At 41.4% G+C, this 17,544-nt stretch overlaps 1 protein-coding gene across 2 annotated transcripts in view; it reads right to left on the reverse strand.

Moving 5' to 3' along the window:
- Positions 1–17,544, reverse strand: part of ece2a (endothelin converting enzyme 2a) — a 104,523-nt gene that overhangs the window by 49,104 nt on the left and 37,875 nt on the right. The window contains exon 1 of one of the 2 annotated variants that reach the window (XM_055014865.1): positions 10,124–10,305. The exons of the other annotated variant lie outside the window; for it this stretch is intronic. Within the exon in view, the coding sequence (XP_054870840.1) occupies positions 10,124–10,232 (109 nt within the window). The 5' untranslated portion in view covers positions 10,233–10,305. Of the gene's footprint in view, positions 1–10,123; positions 10,306–17,544 lie in introns of those variants that run through there. 2 annotated transcript variants of the gene reach the window in all.

Below are 17,544 nucleotides of genomic sequence, written 5' to 3' on the forward strand. Positions count from 1 at the left end.
TGTGGCTTCAACCTGTGGGAAATAATCTGGACAATTTCAAAAACATAATGCAGTTGTTGGCAAAAATGAGGGTCTCGTTTCGTGCCCCTGTTTGGTGCTGTCCAGAGTGGGTTAAATAGTTCCTGCTCTGCCATCTCAGTTCCCCAAGCACGCCAGACATTGTTTCCAAAGGGTTCTCCCAGTAGACACAGCTATGTGTGTGTGTGTGTGTGTGTGTGTGTGTGTGTGTGTGAGAGAGAGAGAGATCGAGAGAGAGAGACTGCGCGTTTTCTTTTTCCATGCACTTGGCTCTCAGGAAGGGGTGTCACATGACAGCTCATTCCTAGGGGTTGTCACGACAATTATAGTTGCCAGGCTGTCATCAAGGACACTACTCTCATTTTGGGTCTGTGACATCAGCTGGTGGCCCCCGCAACCTCTAACCTTCACACAAACACACACATATACACACACACACACACGCACACACACTCACACAGACATATGAAAGGGCGGACTGCCTGCATGGCAGACTGTGTGTTCAAAACCACTGTCGTGAGGACGTTTCTGCATGGTGATATGTGGTATTTTGGGTGGCTCTTTCAACTTCAAAGGGCCATTTAGGGATTCAGTTTGGTTTTAGCGTTCAGGTGAGGGTAGGTTAGATTAGGTAAAGGGTTTTAGCTGCGATGGTAAAAGTCAAAGGCGTTAGGTAATGAATTACAAATGCATGTATGATCCCAGAGTGTTTGCACTATGTGTGTTTATGTGACAAAGGTTTATTCAGGATACCAGGCCAGTCCAGGCCAGTCTGGAGCCTGGAGCCTGTTTTTTCTCCAGCTTTAGAAGAAGTGGACGTACTCATTGTGACAGCAGTATCAACTTTAGCATTTTGGCCATCTTAGTTTTATGGAGCCAGAAGTGATTATTATTGGACAAGAGGGTGGAGCTGACAGAGAACCTAAGGATTACTGTACACATCCACCTATAGTGACCAGACTGCACTTGGCTCCCGTCCGTTCATGTTGACTGTGATTATAATAATAAATGAGGTGTTACCTAGCAAAAAAACAGGCTCAAAACAAAATGGCCCTGAACAGAAAAAAATGATCTGCCAACTCCTTAGAGTTTTGGTACAACTGGATACTGAGCAAGACATTTTTATTGACCAAAGTGTTACAATTACTTTTCATGAACTGAAAAACCACAACAACCCAAAACAAGCTCACGGCTATTTAAATTGACACAGCAGTGGATAAACTTTGCTATACCTCTTTTTTGAAGTTACTGAGGTAGCAGCTTCTCAATTGCAAGGTAGCCACAAACCAAAACATACTCTTCTTTATTGTCTATTTCAATCTAAATGGAACAATAATTTACCAAATAAACACCATGCCGTACCGAAGAAGACCTAAAACTAGAATTGAGACCATAAACTCATTTGGAAAATGTTTACAGAGGTAACAACTCGAGAGAGAGGTCAGGGCATTTTTTTCACACATTTCTATATAATCAGATTTTATTTTTGCAGCCAGAAGTGTTGCCCCCTGTTAGAAAGAATGCACATTTAATTAAGTTTCACACTGACTTCACTTCTAAGTCCCGGATATTTCCTACAGTCTGTGAGCTGGAAGCAAGGAAGCTAAAACCTCCTGATAGACTGAGAGCACATCCTAACTGGATTATTCAGAGCGCCACAGAGGGAGACTAAAGTTAGAGGTGTCATGTCACCTCGTCTGCTGGCTATGAGAGTCTATCCATGTGTGATGGAAAATTTAAGTCCGTCTTAAAAAGTTTCATACCACTCAGACCAAATCAGCAAAAACAAGCCGTGGTAAACATCAGTCATCTGTTTGTTACATCTGTAAACAGTTTCTTAGTTTGAGTGTGTTTTTTCATTATGCTTGCCTCTCGATGTCCATTTATACAGGAAATTTTGCACAAACAAGGTTTTTTTTAAACAGCGCAAGAAGTAAAACAGCTGCTGAGCGCAGAGAGGAATGTTGGCCAAACATGGAGGTGGTTCCTTCCTGCAGATTCAGAGATGCTCAGTCCAACAATGGTATCACGCTGCCTGTCTGACCTGACAAAGCCTTGGCTATTCAAACAGCCTAACATGTGACTCTCACGACTGTGGAGATACACACAGGAAAGGAAACCTCTGAGGTAATCCACTGGAATAACACAGTATTTCTCCACTGCCTGTTGGCTCATTAGACATGAGGAAAAGGGCCACATGTCAAAGTTCTTGATAAATAAAATTTCTGAACCAAACCGAAGGCCTAATCGTCAATCAAATAACATGCACATGTCAAAAAAAAGACAAAGATGATGTTGCAAATAGCAGATCTTCAAACAGAAAATCTGTCATCAAAGTATAAATAACAGCTTCAGATATTTCTGTGATTTCCCACAAAGAATAACCCCATGTATCACTTCGCCCCAGCAAATCATCAAGCTGGCTGTCTACATGGGTCCTCACCTCATTTATAGCACAAGTGCATAAGATACTATTACAAGAGAGTGTACATTGGTGGATGTAAACTAACTTTAATTACTTGTTTTTGATTTCAGGGCAACATCAGAATTTCAGCCATCGAAACATTCATCCAAAATCACATAAATACTAATTCGGAGCCCATCCTACAGCAGCAAAAATGTCAGTCAATATTTGTGGCTCTTTTATAATCATTTAATCCGTTTACAGCCCACTTCTCTGACTCTTACATGACATGAACTGTTGGAGATTTGACCTTTGAGCTTTAAAATGACTACCCTCCACATAAACAGCGACCGTCCAGACTCCATCTATGGTCAGGAGGGGTGGTGGGTGGGGAACCCCTGCTAGCGAGCCAGCAGTGTGAAATATCAAAGCTGCTATCTCTGAGGTGAGCCGAGCACAGCAGTGGAAACTCCATGATGTCAGAGGCATGCATGGTATTCATTCACATGCCAGATTGGTTTAGACACATTAGGGATGGGGACGGTGGCCAGGGCTGATGAAAGGTGATGGTCACATGCACTCTAGCAACAACACCGTGCTTCAACACCCCTGCACACCCCTGCTCTGGGCTAGCCCGAGGTAAACTGATGCCACGGTGACACTTCACAAAGTTCAGCGGCAACCACTGTAAATGTCAACAAATGAAAAGTCTGAACCCATGTGTGTGATTGCGTGTGTGCATGCACATTAATTGTACAGCTGCATGTTAATATGTGCTTCGTGTCTCAGATTGTGTTGGTGAATGTGTGATGAATAGCCTATGTTATCTGACAAAAAGATAAAACGTTGCCCTAAAAATGGGCAAGAATTCACCATTACACAAATGTGATGTTAATTTTTATGCAGTTTGGTGCACGATGTGTGTTTAACATTGGCTGAGTTGTCGTGTCAGGTCACAAGTAGCCTGCACGTGCATCTGTGTTTGTGTGTGCATGTGACAATGATGAAATTAGACTGTGTCACATGGGACCCTGCTTTAACCAATTACCTCTTGTTAGCATCCCTGTAAGTTAGCATCCACTGTTATCTACCTAATGAAGCATAACCATTTACGACTATATGCCAAGACTTTCTGACACTTGCACATCGCCAGCAAAACACAAATGTACACAGATGCATCTTTTATTTGCTTGACATTTATGGACTCTTAGGGCTGGGGTAGTCGTAGGATGAAAGATCTTTAATTCACATCATATGTGCTATGACAGTATCTTCAGCAGCCCTGTAAAATGCAAACTCTCTAAAACTGCTACCTGTACCTGAAATAGTTCTTTTTTGTAAAAGAGATTAAGAGTTGAATTTTACAGGCTACACAATGCATGGATAAGGTGTACAAACCACTCATTCTTTCATAGGTTAACACTTTGAACCTCAAAGGGGCAGTTCTAAGCCAAGATTAGATTATGAGCTGTTTTATGTCTAAGTTTACTGCTAAAGTCAGAAACAACAACCTTAAACTTAACATTTGTTTTTCTTTCCCATGTGTGCAAAGCCTTAGGTGGTTTTGGTGTGTGATAACATATTAGCCTCTTTGGTATGGACTTCCTTTGGTAGCACTGCAGTGAGAGTGGCTGCTCCCCAGGGGTGTGCAGTAAGGTTGGATGGGTCTATGTTGTTATTTTGCCTGTCAAAAGTGGCAAAAAAAAAACCCTTTTGTTCAGTGTATCTAATAATAATAATCTCTATGAAACTGGGGTCCCTGTAGTCTGTGAGATTCTGGATACCATCCTTATAGTAGTTCTGCTCTTAGCATTCGTTATACTGTGCCTTACGGTTCAGCAAAACTCTTTGTAGATTCACCCAGTTCCATACGCTGAATGTTGGTCTGTGAGGGGGTTCGTACCTGGTGGTCCAACTAAAGCCTCTGGTCAGGGAAAACTGTAAATTCTTAGGTAGTAAGTGCACTGGCTTGTATGCTTTGGAGATAAGACATATCTTCAAGCATTTTTCCTTTATTTTGAAAGATACACTAGACAGAAAGAGAGACAGGGTATGTGGGTGAGAAAGCAGTGGAACGACATGCAGTAAATGATTCTCAACTGGGATTCACTCTGCCGATCTGCTGCTCAGGCCATATATGCCCATAAGGTACTGATCCTAAACACTCAACCATCAGATTGCCACTGAAGCACATTTTTTATGGAATGTGGGCATCACTGATTTCAGGTCAGCATGGCTGAAGTCCCCAGCTACACTGAACAGGCCAATGCTCTCACTGTTAAAAGTATTATGCAGAGCATCCCTATATTCCTTACCATTACCATGTGGTAGCATATACACTGAAGAAAATTCCCTCAGTAGGAAGAAATGTTTGCACTTTAACTTGACGTCCAGAGACAAGTTAAGTTATATATACACTTGCTGTTGGACAGAAGCTCCTACTAATGTCCATATCATAAAGCATAGCATAAAGTTAAAAAAAAAGAAAAAAAGTTGTTCATCACATTACACAGGCAAAGTTCAATAACGAGATGTCATGAAGAATTCCAAAGTTTGAGCCACCTCCCAACAGTCTTAACTTGAAGGCATAAATGGTACTGCTCTTGTTTGTATACAGCAATGTAGGATTTTAAAAAGAGCTTCAGAAGTATGTGTGTGTGTCTGCATGAAACATAATGACCACTTGACACAAATTTGAACCATTAAACCAAGACTGGTATGGTTGTGTCACCGTGTTTTCATGTTGCTAAACTTGGCCAGTGTTTGCTTCTCTCCTGCTCTCTGTGCTCACATATGCTGCATTTTAATACAGCTGAACTTTCAGTAAGTTGATTTGACTTACATATTTTTCAGTTTATGTTGTCAGATAATGGAATAAGTATGAAATTGTGACTGAAATGCAGCCCATTAAGACAATATGTTAACTGGCAGTTACTTCTGAGCCATTTCCAAGCTGTCACTCTCCACCGCTAAGCTACTGACTTATAACCACATCTGGCCTGACCAATTCACCATATTCGCATCATTTAAAGGTAAAGGCTCTGCTGAAGAATTCAGATGTATTTTGATGTGAAATGATTGCTAAGAGATAAAGTTAGAAGTGATAGAAAGTCCTGGTCTCACACACTTGATCACATCTGTGTCGGCTGCTGTGCTGTCAACTGTTTTGCTACGATTTGTCCATCACTGAGTGAGTCTTCTTCCTGAAGAGGGTGTAGACAGCAGCAACTCATCTGCATTTAAAACTATAGACACAGCCAATTGAAAACAGGGTTAATGCCAAGAGATATGTCATGGTGAAATGAATCATCTTTATAGTATTTTGAGCTGAAAAACTGAAAGAAACATTTTGAAGACAAGTGAAATTTTCATTGATTTGCTGAAAAGGGACACATTATGGGGCTTTGTTTTTTCTACATAGGAGGTGCAGCATGTGTAGCAGCTTCAGTACTTCATCTGTCAGTCACCTGTTTGGCAGCGCAGATGAGGTGGAAATGTAGAAGGGCACCATTACCGACTTCACCATCAGAGACAAGACATTTACAGATGACATCAGAGCATCAGAGACACTTGTGGCTTGTATACTATACTGACAGGCAAAGGGACAGATGTCAGCAGCGTGATGCTGCTAGAGCTTGTTCAGCCTCATGCTGAGACAGAGGAGGGAGAGCAGAGAAGATTAAGGGAGGAAAGAGGGAAAGTCGAGGTGGACAGAGTTGCACATGGTAAGATAATGGAGGAGGAAACAAGGGAAACAGAAACAAAGGAAATATGTGGATGAAAGAGAAGTCATGGAAAGGACAGCAAAATGGGTCATAATAGAAAGTAGAAAAAATGAAAGCAAAGGAAGAATCTTCTGTGTCACACGAAAGCTTGACAGAAAAAAGGACAAAGGGAGAGTTGACAAATGACTACATCAAGATCAGAGGGAAAGTGGGAGTAAAGGAGAAAAGGAAGGAGAAGATGAGTGAGGGAGAGAAGGGAAAAGAGATGAATGACTGAGCAAACTAACCAGCCTCGTCCCCATGGAGCTGAGAACCTCCAGCTCCATATACACCAGGCCCTGTGTGTCTTTAAATCACATTATGTACTTGTACATACATCACCTGTAGCAGCCCGGGGACAAAGGGATATTTAAAAAGATAAATAGCTGTGTGGTTCAGTCTCTGTGTGTATTTTGCCTCTCTGACGCCATCTTCGCATCCACGCCAGATTTGGATATTCTTTATTGAAATGTTTTTCAAGCAGTTTCAGATGCTCCAGAAAAGTTGCATCAGCAGCGAGGCCAGATGAAATTCTCTCAAAAGATCAGCTCTTCCGGCAAGTTCTCCTCACAAGTCTCTTCTTCGCTCCGCTCACAAAAGCAACCTCAGTTATGTAACCCGGGTATACGAGAGATAATTAGTGACTGAATAATTAAGCGTGTGCCCGTGACAGTGTGACTGTTTGATGGAGTGGGAGCCTGCATGTATGAGTGATGGAGGACTTTTGGAAGGACTCCATTGTATGAATCTGCCTCTCTTTTGTGGCAAGAAGCCGAAAGCATCTATCTGATCCAAAACACCAACAGGCACCAGGAACGGGAGCTCAGTAAATGGCAACAAGAGGAGAGAGAGCCATCTTTCCTCGCCTTCTTTTGCCAGAACTAACAGTTATTGAATGCCACCCACCTCCCTCTTTATATTACTATTTAGGCCTTGTTGGCAGAATTCATACAATACCACGAGTCAAGCATTTGCTGCACATAATGTTTTTTTGAAAACTGGAAGCCTGAGTGCTTTACACTTCACCCTCTACACAAAGAAAAACACTCATCTGTGGAAGCTGCAGCACTACAGCCTGCATTTAAAACCCTCTCTGTCCATAGTGGTGTCAAACAACAGCTGGAAAAAAAAAAAGACACACTGTGGTGGTGGTGAAAGTCTGGAGATCAAGAAGATAGAGCATGAAGGGTGGGCAGCTGCCAGACAAAGTGGGCGAGACGGCAGCAACGGGGGTGACTAAAGTGGGAGTTGAAGATGGAGATAGAGGCAGAGACAGTGAGAGAACGTGTGGTCGAAAAGCCCAAATGATGCAATGTGATCTGCTCTGGCTGTGAAACTGAAGAACGAGTGAGGGCACACACACACAGCATGAGTCAGGTGTATCACTGCAGATCAGGTCCTTGTACTGGATGTTGTTGTTGTGACCTGCTATACTTCTACAAACAACAACAACAAAAAAGCATCCTTCCTAATACAATGAAGCGAGCAGATCGCTAACTATGATGACAATCAACTATTCACTCAGCACGTCTAGTAGCTTTTGTGTCCATCTCTCTCTCATTACCAGTGTTCATCCCACTGAAGTGGCTTCCCAAAATTTTATTATACTCATCAGCAACCCACGTGGCATATCGAAGTACAATCATCATCACACCATGGCATCCTCTGTCACAAATACTGATGTGCGACAAATTTAAAATCTGGATCGTCTCTCTGTGCATGGAAGCCATCCTTCATAACGATATTGGCTCATTTGGTGGTAGTTGAGTAACTTGTGAAATCAGGATACATTGTCCATGATGGTATCACCATACACACATTCTGCAGAAGAATAATCTATGATACATTGGTCAAGAAGGAAAGAAAAACCTTAAAAAGGCAAAAAACAGTAATTATATATTAATTCACAGCATTGCGGTATCAGTGTGTGAGTTTCTTCTTCTTGTTCACTGCAGGTTAGTTAATTTCCGTTTACTCAACCCCCAGTCACTTATGTGCCACCACAAGTAGTCATTAAGTGACTGATAGGAACCGGCTAAGTCTAATTGGTTGAAAGAATTGGTATTGATATTTGGCACCAGGATATCGAACTCTATGAGACTGCTTCTATATTCCTAACTTCTCCTGAGACAACTAATTCTACACCTTTGACTGCTGTCCTGTTTAAAGAGCGTATTAGACATTATGTTGCTCCGCCATTTGTTCAGGCTCTAGTTCTGCTTATAAATGATCGGATTCATAAAATGTACAAAAACTGCTTTCTGATCAGTGGCCTCAGAGCATCATTCAGAACTATTGTAACGAAATACCCAAGGATATCAAAGAAAATACTGCTCTGAGCAAAACCTATAATCAGGTGCAACATCATTATATCACTGTGAAAATAAGTCAGATAGATGCACTTCTCTATGACTGTGTCTCAGTTTTGGCATCCGGGACAGGAAAACACAACTAAAAAGCAAAACTGGAAGTTGTTACATTACGTTAATGTCTATTTTCATACAGCATACTGTTATTTAAAACATTTGCCAAGTCCGCTCTATCCATTTTTAAGATAAAAACTTTTAAATTCATTATCATTTCTGACATTCTGACGCTAGTACACTGTTAAAGATAAATAGTTTTAAGGAATGTCAGGAAGTTGACGGCTTAATTGAGAAAAATGAATGAATTATTGAGGGCATAATAGTCCTGGGTCACCTTATACTCAGAATATGCATTTGAAGGTGAATCATTACAGCTTTGTTTCTGAGAAATGTCTCAGTTTGGCATGGAGGATGGCAAAAATCCTCCTCATTATCAGTGCTGTTATTTATAAATAAATAAAATTCCCTTTGAAAAATTAAAAATGCAATGTTTTGGCTCTGATTCATCGCCCTCTATCTGTAGTTGCCACTCTGTAGTGTCCAGCAAAGCTCAACCCACAGCACTATCTGACTGGCTACACTTCACATGAAATAGCCTATTTACACTGAAAGATAAATGTTGAAAAGTTCGCTCTTAATTAAACACATGCAAAACATAAATAACCAAAGAAAGTTACCCAGGATTTCTGTTGGAGTTTGCATTATTCTAAATATAGAGCCCAAGATTCTTGTTTTGGCATGAAATGGCATTAAAATGTAGCAAATTTAACCTGTTTTAAATTTGGAATTACGAAAAAAGTGTCCATAGTTGCCAAATTCATATAAAATTGATCAAGAATCTGAAAGTGAATTTGATTATGCTGCAGATTACATATCGGCTTTCTAAGAAAAGTGTAATCTTCTGTTTTCAGTAGTGTCAGATGTGACAGAATTTTACTGATTTCACATTGAGAATCATAGTTAACTTCTTTACTTATTTTTTATCTGTCTGTCTGTCTATCTATCCATCTATAATTCTTTGTTTAAAATCGTGGAGCCAGATATATTAATGTACATTATTATACAACCAGGGGATTCTTAATGCACATCTGAGCCTTCAACATACTCCACCTACGAGTCAATTAACATCGTCTAGTTCTTAAATGAATAGGACAGTTTGCAGCATTATGCTCTGTATAGAAGCATCTACATTTAATATGTTTTTCCATTTATTTACTCAGGCTTCTCCATCAGTTTTAATGGTCTTTATGTCTCTAGTTTAATTAAGAGTCTCCCACTGCAATCTGGTTAAGCAGCACACATACAACACATCACCGAGGCACAGTACATGACACCTTTCACGGTTCCACACCTGTCATGGAAAATCACCAGCATGACTCTCACATCCCAGGCTTTGATCACAGTTTCTCACAACACGCTTCAGCGCAGCTTTCCACTCAGTATTTCAGCCTAAGAACAAATTCAACACCAAGTCCCTCTATTAGTTTTTTTTTTAAAGACCAGCATGCAATGTTTTTGTCAGCAGTGGAAAAAACACATTGTCACATCTGTCGTCACGTTATAATACCTACATGAATGGCACTGAATTGCAGCAGCTTGTCCAGGGCTGTTTATGTGCACAGTTGCATTAACAGCTGCGTCTGTCAACAGCGTTCCCCTCTCAGTCCCCTTGATAGTCATTATAGCCACGCTGAGTCAGTTGCAGAGATACCAATATTCATTTTTCCGTCAGGCTACACTAGCAGGAAACTATGTGCGTACATAGTGTGCATCTCATCCTGTTCTGTTTCAGTGGCAGTGTTTTTCTCTCAGCCAGTTGGTGGTGTAGCAGGAGAGAGGAAGGTCATGATTCAGCAAGAAAGTATGAGTGTGTGGATGTGTGTGTGTGTGTGTGTGTGTGTGTGTGTGTGTGTGCGTGCGCAGGATCAGGTTCACAGGACTCATTTCTATGCTCCCTTTAATCTGTGATTAATCCACCTCCCCTGTGCTGAGACCTACGGCACACAGGTGCAGTAGAAAGACGCAAGTGCTGCAGATAAAGTCTTACAAACACACTGTATGTCAATAAAGTTTGGAAAAAGCAGCACTTTCTGTAACAGTCTCACATACAAGGCTACAAGATTCAACACATACAGAGATACTATTGTCATGTACTTCCTTACATCTGCATGCAACAAGGATTCAGCACAGAGAGGATGGCAAAGTCAGGGAGATAAACTGCACAGACAAGCTGATTCCTGAGGTATTTCATGACAATTAGCTTAAGCTGGATGTTAAAATTAAATTGTACCATAGAAAAAATCTTTTCTTTTTAAGTTTGCATGCCAGGTATGATGTAAATGAGGCCAAACAAATAGTCTGACACATGCTGGGAATAAGTAACACAAATAAATACACACAGAGAGACATGCACACCTACATTATTGTGTCGAGGGGAAAGAGAAGGTAACAGCAGTGTTGGCATTTTCAATTAGCCACCTACCAAGACCACGTCTGTGACAAAATGAAATGGCAGAAAAAGCACAGGTATTGTCACACACACACACACACACACACACACACACACACACACACACACACACACACACACACACACACACACACACACACACACACACACACTAACCTTACCCACACACAAAAATGCACTTAACATACATACACACACAGTGGCTCAAACTTGACTTGAATGGTTAATTTTCTGCCTGGTTGGCAGGCAAGTTTGTCAGTTCAAGGTCCCTGCATCTATATGTAAATGGCTCTCTTGCCCGACCTTGGAGTGATTATGCAGTATGGATCAGGTTTTACAGATGAGGGCCAGTCCAGTGTGGGAGCTTTCTGGCTGACCAAGCATATTGATCACTGCAGGAGGAAATAGCATGTCTCCCCACAGTGTCATTGTGTCATAGCCTGATGTGAATGTGAGGTCTAAATCGGGGGTGCTTCTAGAAAACTTGGGGTCCTGTGACAGCAGCTTACTCAGGGCACGAAAAGACTCAGGACCTCTAAATCATTCAGCATCATTTAGAGTTTGCAAAGGCTTTAAGCTGGTAATTGCTGGAGCACCACTGCAACTCTGGATGAATGGAGGCTTGTTCATTTGCTGAAAGACTTAATGAAAATATCTGAGGGTAAAGTTAAAGTCAATTCATTTTTGGTGGCTCACAATAATTTATTTGACTTAAACAACACATGCACCTAGATTTATCAGTATGTTAGTGGTCCTACTCAATATATTATCAGGCACCAAATCTACAATGAAACGACAAATTGTTTTAAACTAAAAACGCAGGTGCACTGATTCTGCTATCTTTGGACTGAGTCAGGCTAGCCATTTCCTCCTGTTTTCAGGCTCTATGCTGACTGACAAAGTAGCCTGCTTCACAGCTTTGGGGATGAGAATCAGCACCTCCAAATCTAAGAGCCTGGTTCTCTGCTGGAAACCAGTGGCTTGCTCTCCCTCTGGGTTGGGGGCGAGTTGCTGCCCAACGCGAAGGAGTTCAAGCATCTCTGGATCTTGTTCATAAGTGATGGGAAACTGGAGCCTGAGATAGACAGATGGATGGGTGCAGCATCAGCAGTAATGCAGGTGTTGTACCAGACAATCATGCCGAAGAGGGACCTATGCCAGAAGGCAAAGCTCATAGTTTAAATGTTGATCTATGTTCTAACCATCACCTACTGCCATGGGCTTTGGGTAGTAAGAAGAATAAAGTTACAGATAAAAGCGGCCAAAATGAGCTTCCTCTGCAGGGTGGCTGTACTCAGCCTTAGAGATAAGGTGAGAAGCTCAGAACCTGGAGGGAGCTCAAAGAAGAGTCACCGATCCTTCATGTCAAAGGTTCAGGCATTTCATTAGGATGCCTGCAAGGCCCCTTCCTTTGGAGGGTTTCTGGCTATGTCCAACTGAAAGGAGACCCCAGAGTAAACCCTGAACTCGTTCTAGGGATTATATATCTCATCTGGACTGGGAACGCCCTGAGATCCCCCAGGAGGAACTGGAAAATGTTGCTGGGAAGATGGATGTCTAGGATTGCAGTGCTTACCCTGCTGCCACGGTGACCCGACCCCGGATAAGCGGAAGAAAATGGATGGATTGATGGACGGCTACAGCTGACAAACTTTGTCAAACTGTCAAAGTTGTCACCGTAGACAACATACACTGCAACTCGCATTTTGTGGCCAAGCAAGTACCACAAGGCTGTTCCTCTACACACAGCTAAAATGGCTTCACTAGTGCCACTGGTCTGGCAGTTCTACCAGGTGCTTAAAAAAAAAGTAGTACATTCACAGTTTGCAATGTGTGATCCAAACCAATGTTTCATGGAGGAAGCAACCACACATTTTAACATCACAAAGATCAGACATTTGTAGGTTAGTAATAGTCATGTAAAAGAAAATGATCATTTTTAAAGCAAGCTCGCACTAATGTATAGACAGAGCAGGACCATGTAGCATCTGACTCTCCATTCACTCAGCTGTCTGTGTTTTTTTGTTTGTTTGTTTCTTGCTGTGCACTTTATTACCCTTGGTCTGTTACCTCCTAAAAACAGAAAAAGGAGAGGGCTCAGTGACTTAAAAGAAAATTATGGGTAGAGCTGTCATCTTTGTTTCAGCTTTTATAGTCTGAAGTTGAAGTAAATTGATAAAGGTCTGGTGTTTTTCTCTGTCTATTGGAATTGATATTTTATTATTACCTCAGTATGATTTTGGCTTTCCCTAGTTAAAACATTTTTGAAAATCTATTTAAAATAAACAACCAAGGCTAGGCAGCTATGGTTTAAGTATCTGAACCTTAAGCAGTTCCTGGTATTTTTTGCTCCTGTTACATTTTTTACTCACCATGGGCTCATTTTTCAATGTAACATAAAGTCCTGCACCTCTGTAAAAAGGCACAACAATGGCAAGAAGTACAGATAACACAGAAATCTTGTTTTGTTATCAAAACAAAGTTATATTGCCATAAATCATAACAATAAAAACAAGTTGAATTTCTTAACTAACTTAAGTGTTTATTTTTGGCAAGTTGTAAAATTTAAAAGTTTGGTTAGGTTTCCCGACAGAACAGCACATAAGACATGGTTAGTTCAAGGATCATCAGAAAGTTAAAATTCTGATATTCACTCTGTTTTTATGATTTCTGGCTCTGTTTAATGATTTAATTTGGCGATTCTACAAAGAAAAATAATATTTTTAAGCCCCCAGCAGGTTTTGGAGTTCACAGGTAAAGCTGTGTCTGTAAGACAGAGGGTGGAATATGTTGCATGTGTTGCCTCTCAATACATAAACTGTTGTTATTGCAAATTATTACTCCGCCAAGGAACGCAGAGTTATGTGACCATCTGCGTATATTTGTCTGTCTGTCTGTTTGTCCGTCTGTTTATCCGTCTGTCTGTCTATCCGTTGGAAATATTACTCAAAAATGGACTAATGGATTTGGATGAAATTTTCAGGGAAGGTCAGAAATGACACAAGGACCAATTGATTAGATTTGGGCAGTGATGCAGCTTATAGTCTGGATCCACGGGTTTGTGAAAGATTTCTGTATCATTCTGAGATAGCTGCACGGCATCACTGTAAGTATGACTACATCAGTTGCCTGCTAACATTCACATGATTGCGATCCTACTACAAATCAACCCCTGCGGACTTACTGGGACTTATCCGTCAGAAATCATACCAAAAAACAGCTGATTAAATTGTGGGGGTGTTTCTGAGTTCCATCAATTCCCGCCGCCTGCTACATATTTAGGTCACGTGATCTGGTATCCTAACATAACGTACACATGCATAACACACGCCTGTGCTCAGTGCAAGGTCATTTGGTTTGTGGGTACATCTTTATTAAATGGCTACATTCTATAGTGCCATGATTAATGCCATGAATTTTTTCAAGATTTCAGCCTTCGGAAATGATACGACTGAGCAGCCTTGGCAGAGTACCGCGCTCTCTGAGCGCTGTCCTTGTTGATAATTTATCATTCTTAGTACGCAACGCTGCAAAAACATAGTGAAGTAAAGAAACAGTGTTATACAATAAATAGAGAGATTTCCGAAGAGACCCAGGAAATGGTGACTGATATTGTCTAACATTGCGTCCAACCATTGACCCCAAACGTCCTGACTGGAGCACCTTCACATAGCAGGTCAAAACTCTTTGGTTTGCAGTCTGCCTTTGAGCCACCAATGAGTAGCTGACAGAGCTAAAGTTGCTAATGAAGAGTGAGTCAGCCTCTGAGACAGGCTGGTGGATGAGGATGGTGATTAATGCTGCATGCTTCGTCCCTTCCTCTGGTCTGCTGGTACATGCAATATGTCAATGCGTCACTGCTACTCTGCATTGCTGTCTGACAGACACACACACACTTTGACTCATCCATTCTTCCAGCTGCTCATCTGTTACCTCATAAGGAAAAATCTTATTTATGATTTGGATTCAGACCTGTATATATGTTTGTCAGTCAGTCACCTCATACTGAAGGGTGGATAAAAGAAGGTAGTGCTGTAAAGGACCGTACCTATAAAAAGTAGTCACCCCTTTGGAAGTTTTCCTCTTTTATTGCTTTTCAGCATTGAATCATGGTTAACATTATTTGGCTTTTTTGACAAGAATTTAGGGGGGAAAAAGTTTTTCAAGTCAAATTAAAACCAGATTTTTACAAAGTAATGCCAGTGAATTAAACACGTAAAATGTAAAACTAGAAAAGCACTCAGAGTGCAGTACTCTGCCAAGGCTGCTCACTCCTTATATCATTTCCGACGGATAAGTCCCAAAAAGGTTGCAGCAATCAATTTGTAGTAGGATCGTAATAATTGTAATTGTCAGCAGGTAGCTGGCATAGTGTTCCCTTGTTGTCATAGTTACAGTGACTCAATGATACAGAAATCATGGATCCAGACTATAAGCCGCATCACTGCCAAAATCTAATTAATTGGTCCTTGTGTCATTTCTGACTTTCCTGAAAATTTCATGTGAATCCATTGGTCCATTTTTGAGTAATGTTGTAACAGACAGACAGACAGACAGACAAACCAACGGCGATCGTCACATAACTCTACCGCATCCCTTGGTGGAGTAATAAGTGATTACATAAGCATTTACCCCTTTTAAAGTCACTCACATAATGTAATGCAGATGCAGTTAATTAGGGCTAGAAGTTATACAATTAGTGCAAAGGAGATCATATGAGTGCAGTGGATGTCTCTCAAGTTATTGTAGTATAAAGACACCTAGACCCAGAATGTCCAGTCATTCATGAATCAGTACTCTGGCCTATAATTACACCATGAAGACAAAAGAACTCCCTGAGAAACTCAGTGAAAATGTTATTAAAAAGGACAAGTCAGGAAATGGCTACAAGAAAATGCCAAAGATGCTGAATACTCATTGGAGTTAAGTCAAATCCATCATTAAGAAATGGAAGGAATATGGTACATGTATAAATCTGCCTAAAGCTGACCACTTTTTAAAAATGGAGGGACTGGTGAGTGAGGCCACCAAGACAGCAATAACTCCTCTGAAGGAGTTAAAAGCTTCAGCAGATGACACGGGGACTACTTTGCATAAAGCAACTTTTGCCTGTTCTTCACCAGTGACAGCTTTATGGGAGGGTGGCAAAGAGAAAACAACTGTCGAAAAAAAGCACAGAATAAATCTAGACTAGAATTCATCAGAAGGCCAGTGTTAGAGTCTAGGTCAACTGGTTATTTTGTTTGATGATCCCAAAATTGAGCTTCATGGCAATCAGAAAAGATGCTATAGTTGGGGGACACCAAACACTGCAACTTGAAAAAACAGTGACCCCCCCTCTTCAATTTGATATTAAAGAGCCTTTTTTGGGAATTCTTGTCAAAAAAAAATAAAAAAAATATTGACCATGATTCTATGTTGTAATCTGCAATCTGCTGCCCTAGTGACTGAGAACTGGACTGTACAATATGAGACACACACACACACACGCACGCACACACACACAGAGGACAATCTGTTGTCACTGAATCATGGTCTCTTCCTGTTTGACTGGAACTGGGTGTTCTTCATCCATGGGAAAAGAAACTCGAAGTGCAGGAGGTGAGAAGGATGACATGAGGAGAAGTGAGACTGAGTGTGAAACAATAGTTATGTGGTTGGTATCTCCCAAGAGGTTCCCTGCAGTACAAGCACCAATCCAACCTCAACTGTTTAACAGAAGAGAAATGCCAGTGACCTTTCACTGCAAATGCTCAAGTCAGACCAACACTGTGATGTCACTCACACAGGACAGAGGAAGTACTTAAATGGGCACAGGAACAGGAACTCCAAGAGCAGTTGCAAATGTCACCGTAATGACATCTGTGATGTTCTGAGGCTACCTGCAGCGCGAGGAGTGCTGCTGAAACTCTAAACAGCTCTTTCCCAGGCTGCACGGGATTGAGAGGGAGGTATGAATGACATTCAATTTGTTGGAATCGAGAGAGCGAGTGATGTGAATGGCTGGCGCTATGAATGAGGACAAGAGTGGAGGAATTTAGTGGGTGGGGTAGAGAGTGAAAGGGAAGAGATGAGGAAGAAGAGCAGGCTGAGATAGACAAGTGTGAAAAGGCATAATTGGCAAGTACGACGATAAAGAGGAGAGAGTAGGGGCTGGAAGTGAGCCGGTGGTATGACGTATTCAGAGTCTTTCTCCAACTCTCTTCTCTCTCCTGCTTTCTCTATTAGGCATCTCTGCTGCAGCGTTGACTCCAACTGCATACTTGATGAGAGAGCCAGCACAGGTCCCAAGCCTCAACACACACACACACACACACACACACACACACACACACACACACACACACACACACACACACACACACACACACACACACACACACACACACACACACACACACACACACACACACACACACACTGTTTAATAAGGCAGTGCCAGGCTAAGCACTGAGTCTGGCACCAATCCTGAACTGCTATCAATGACACACATTCTCTCGGTCACACATTCGTACACAGAAG

This window comes from Amphiprion ocellaris, chromosome 10 (genome assembly GCF_022539595.1).
Source record: "Amphiprion ocellaris isolate individual 3 ecotype Okinawa chromosome 10, ASM2253959v1, whole genome shotgun sequence".
NCBI classification, from domain to species: Eukaryota; Metazoa; Chordata; class Actinopteri; family Pomacentridae; genus Amphiprion; species Amphiprion ocellaris.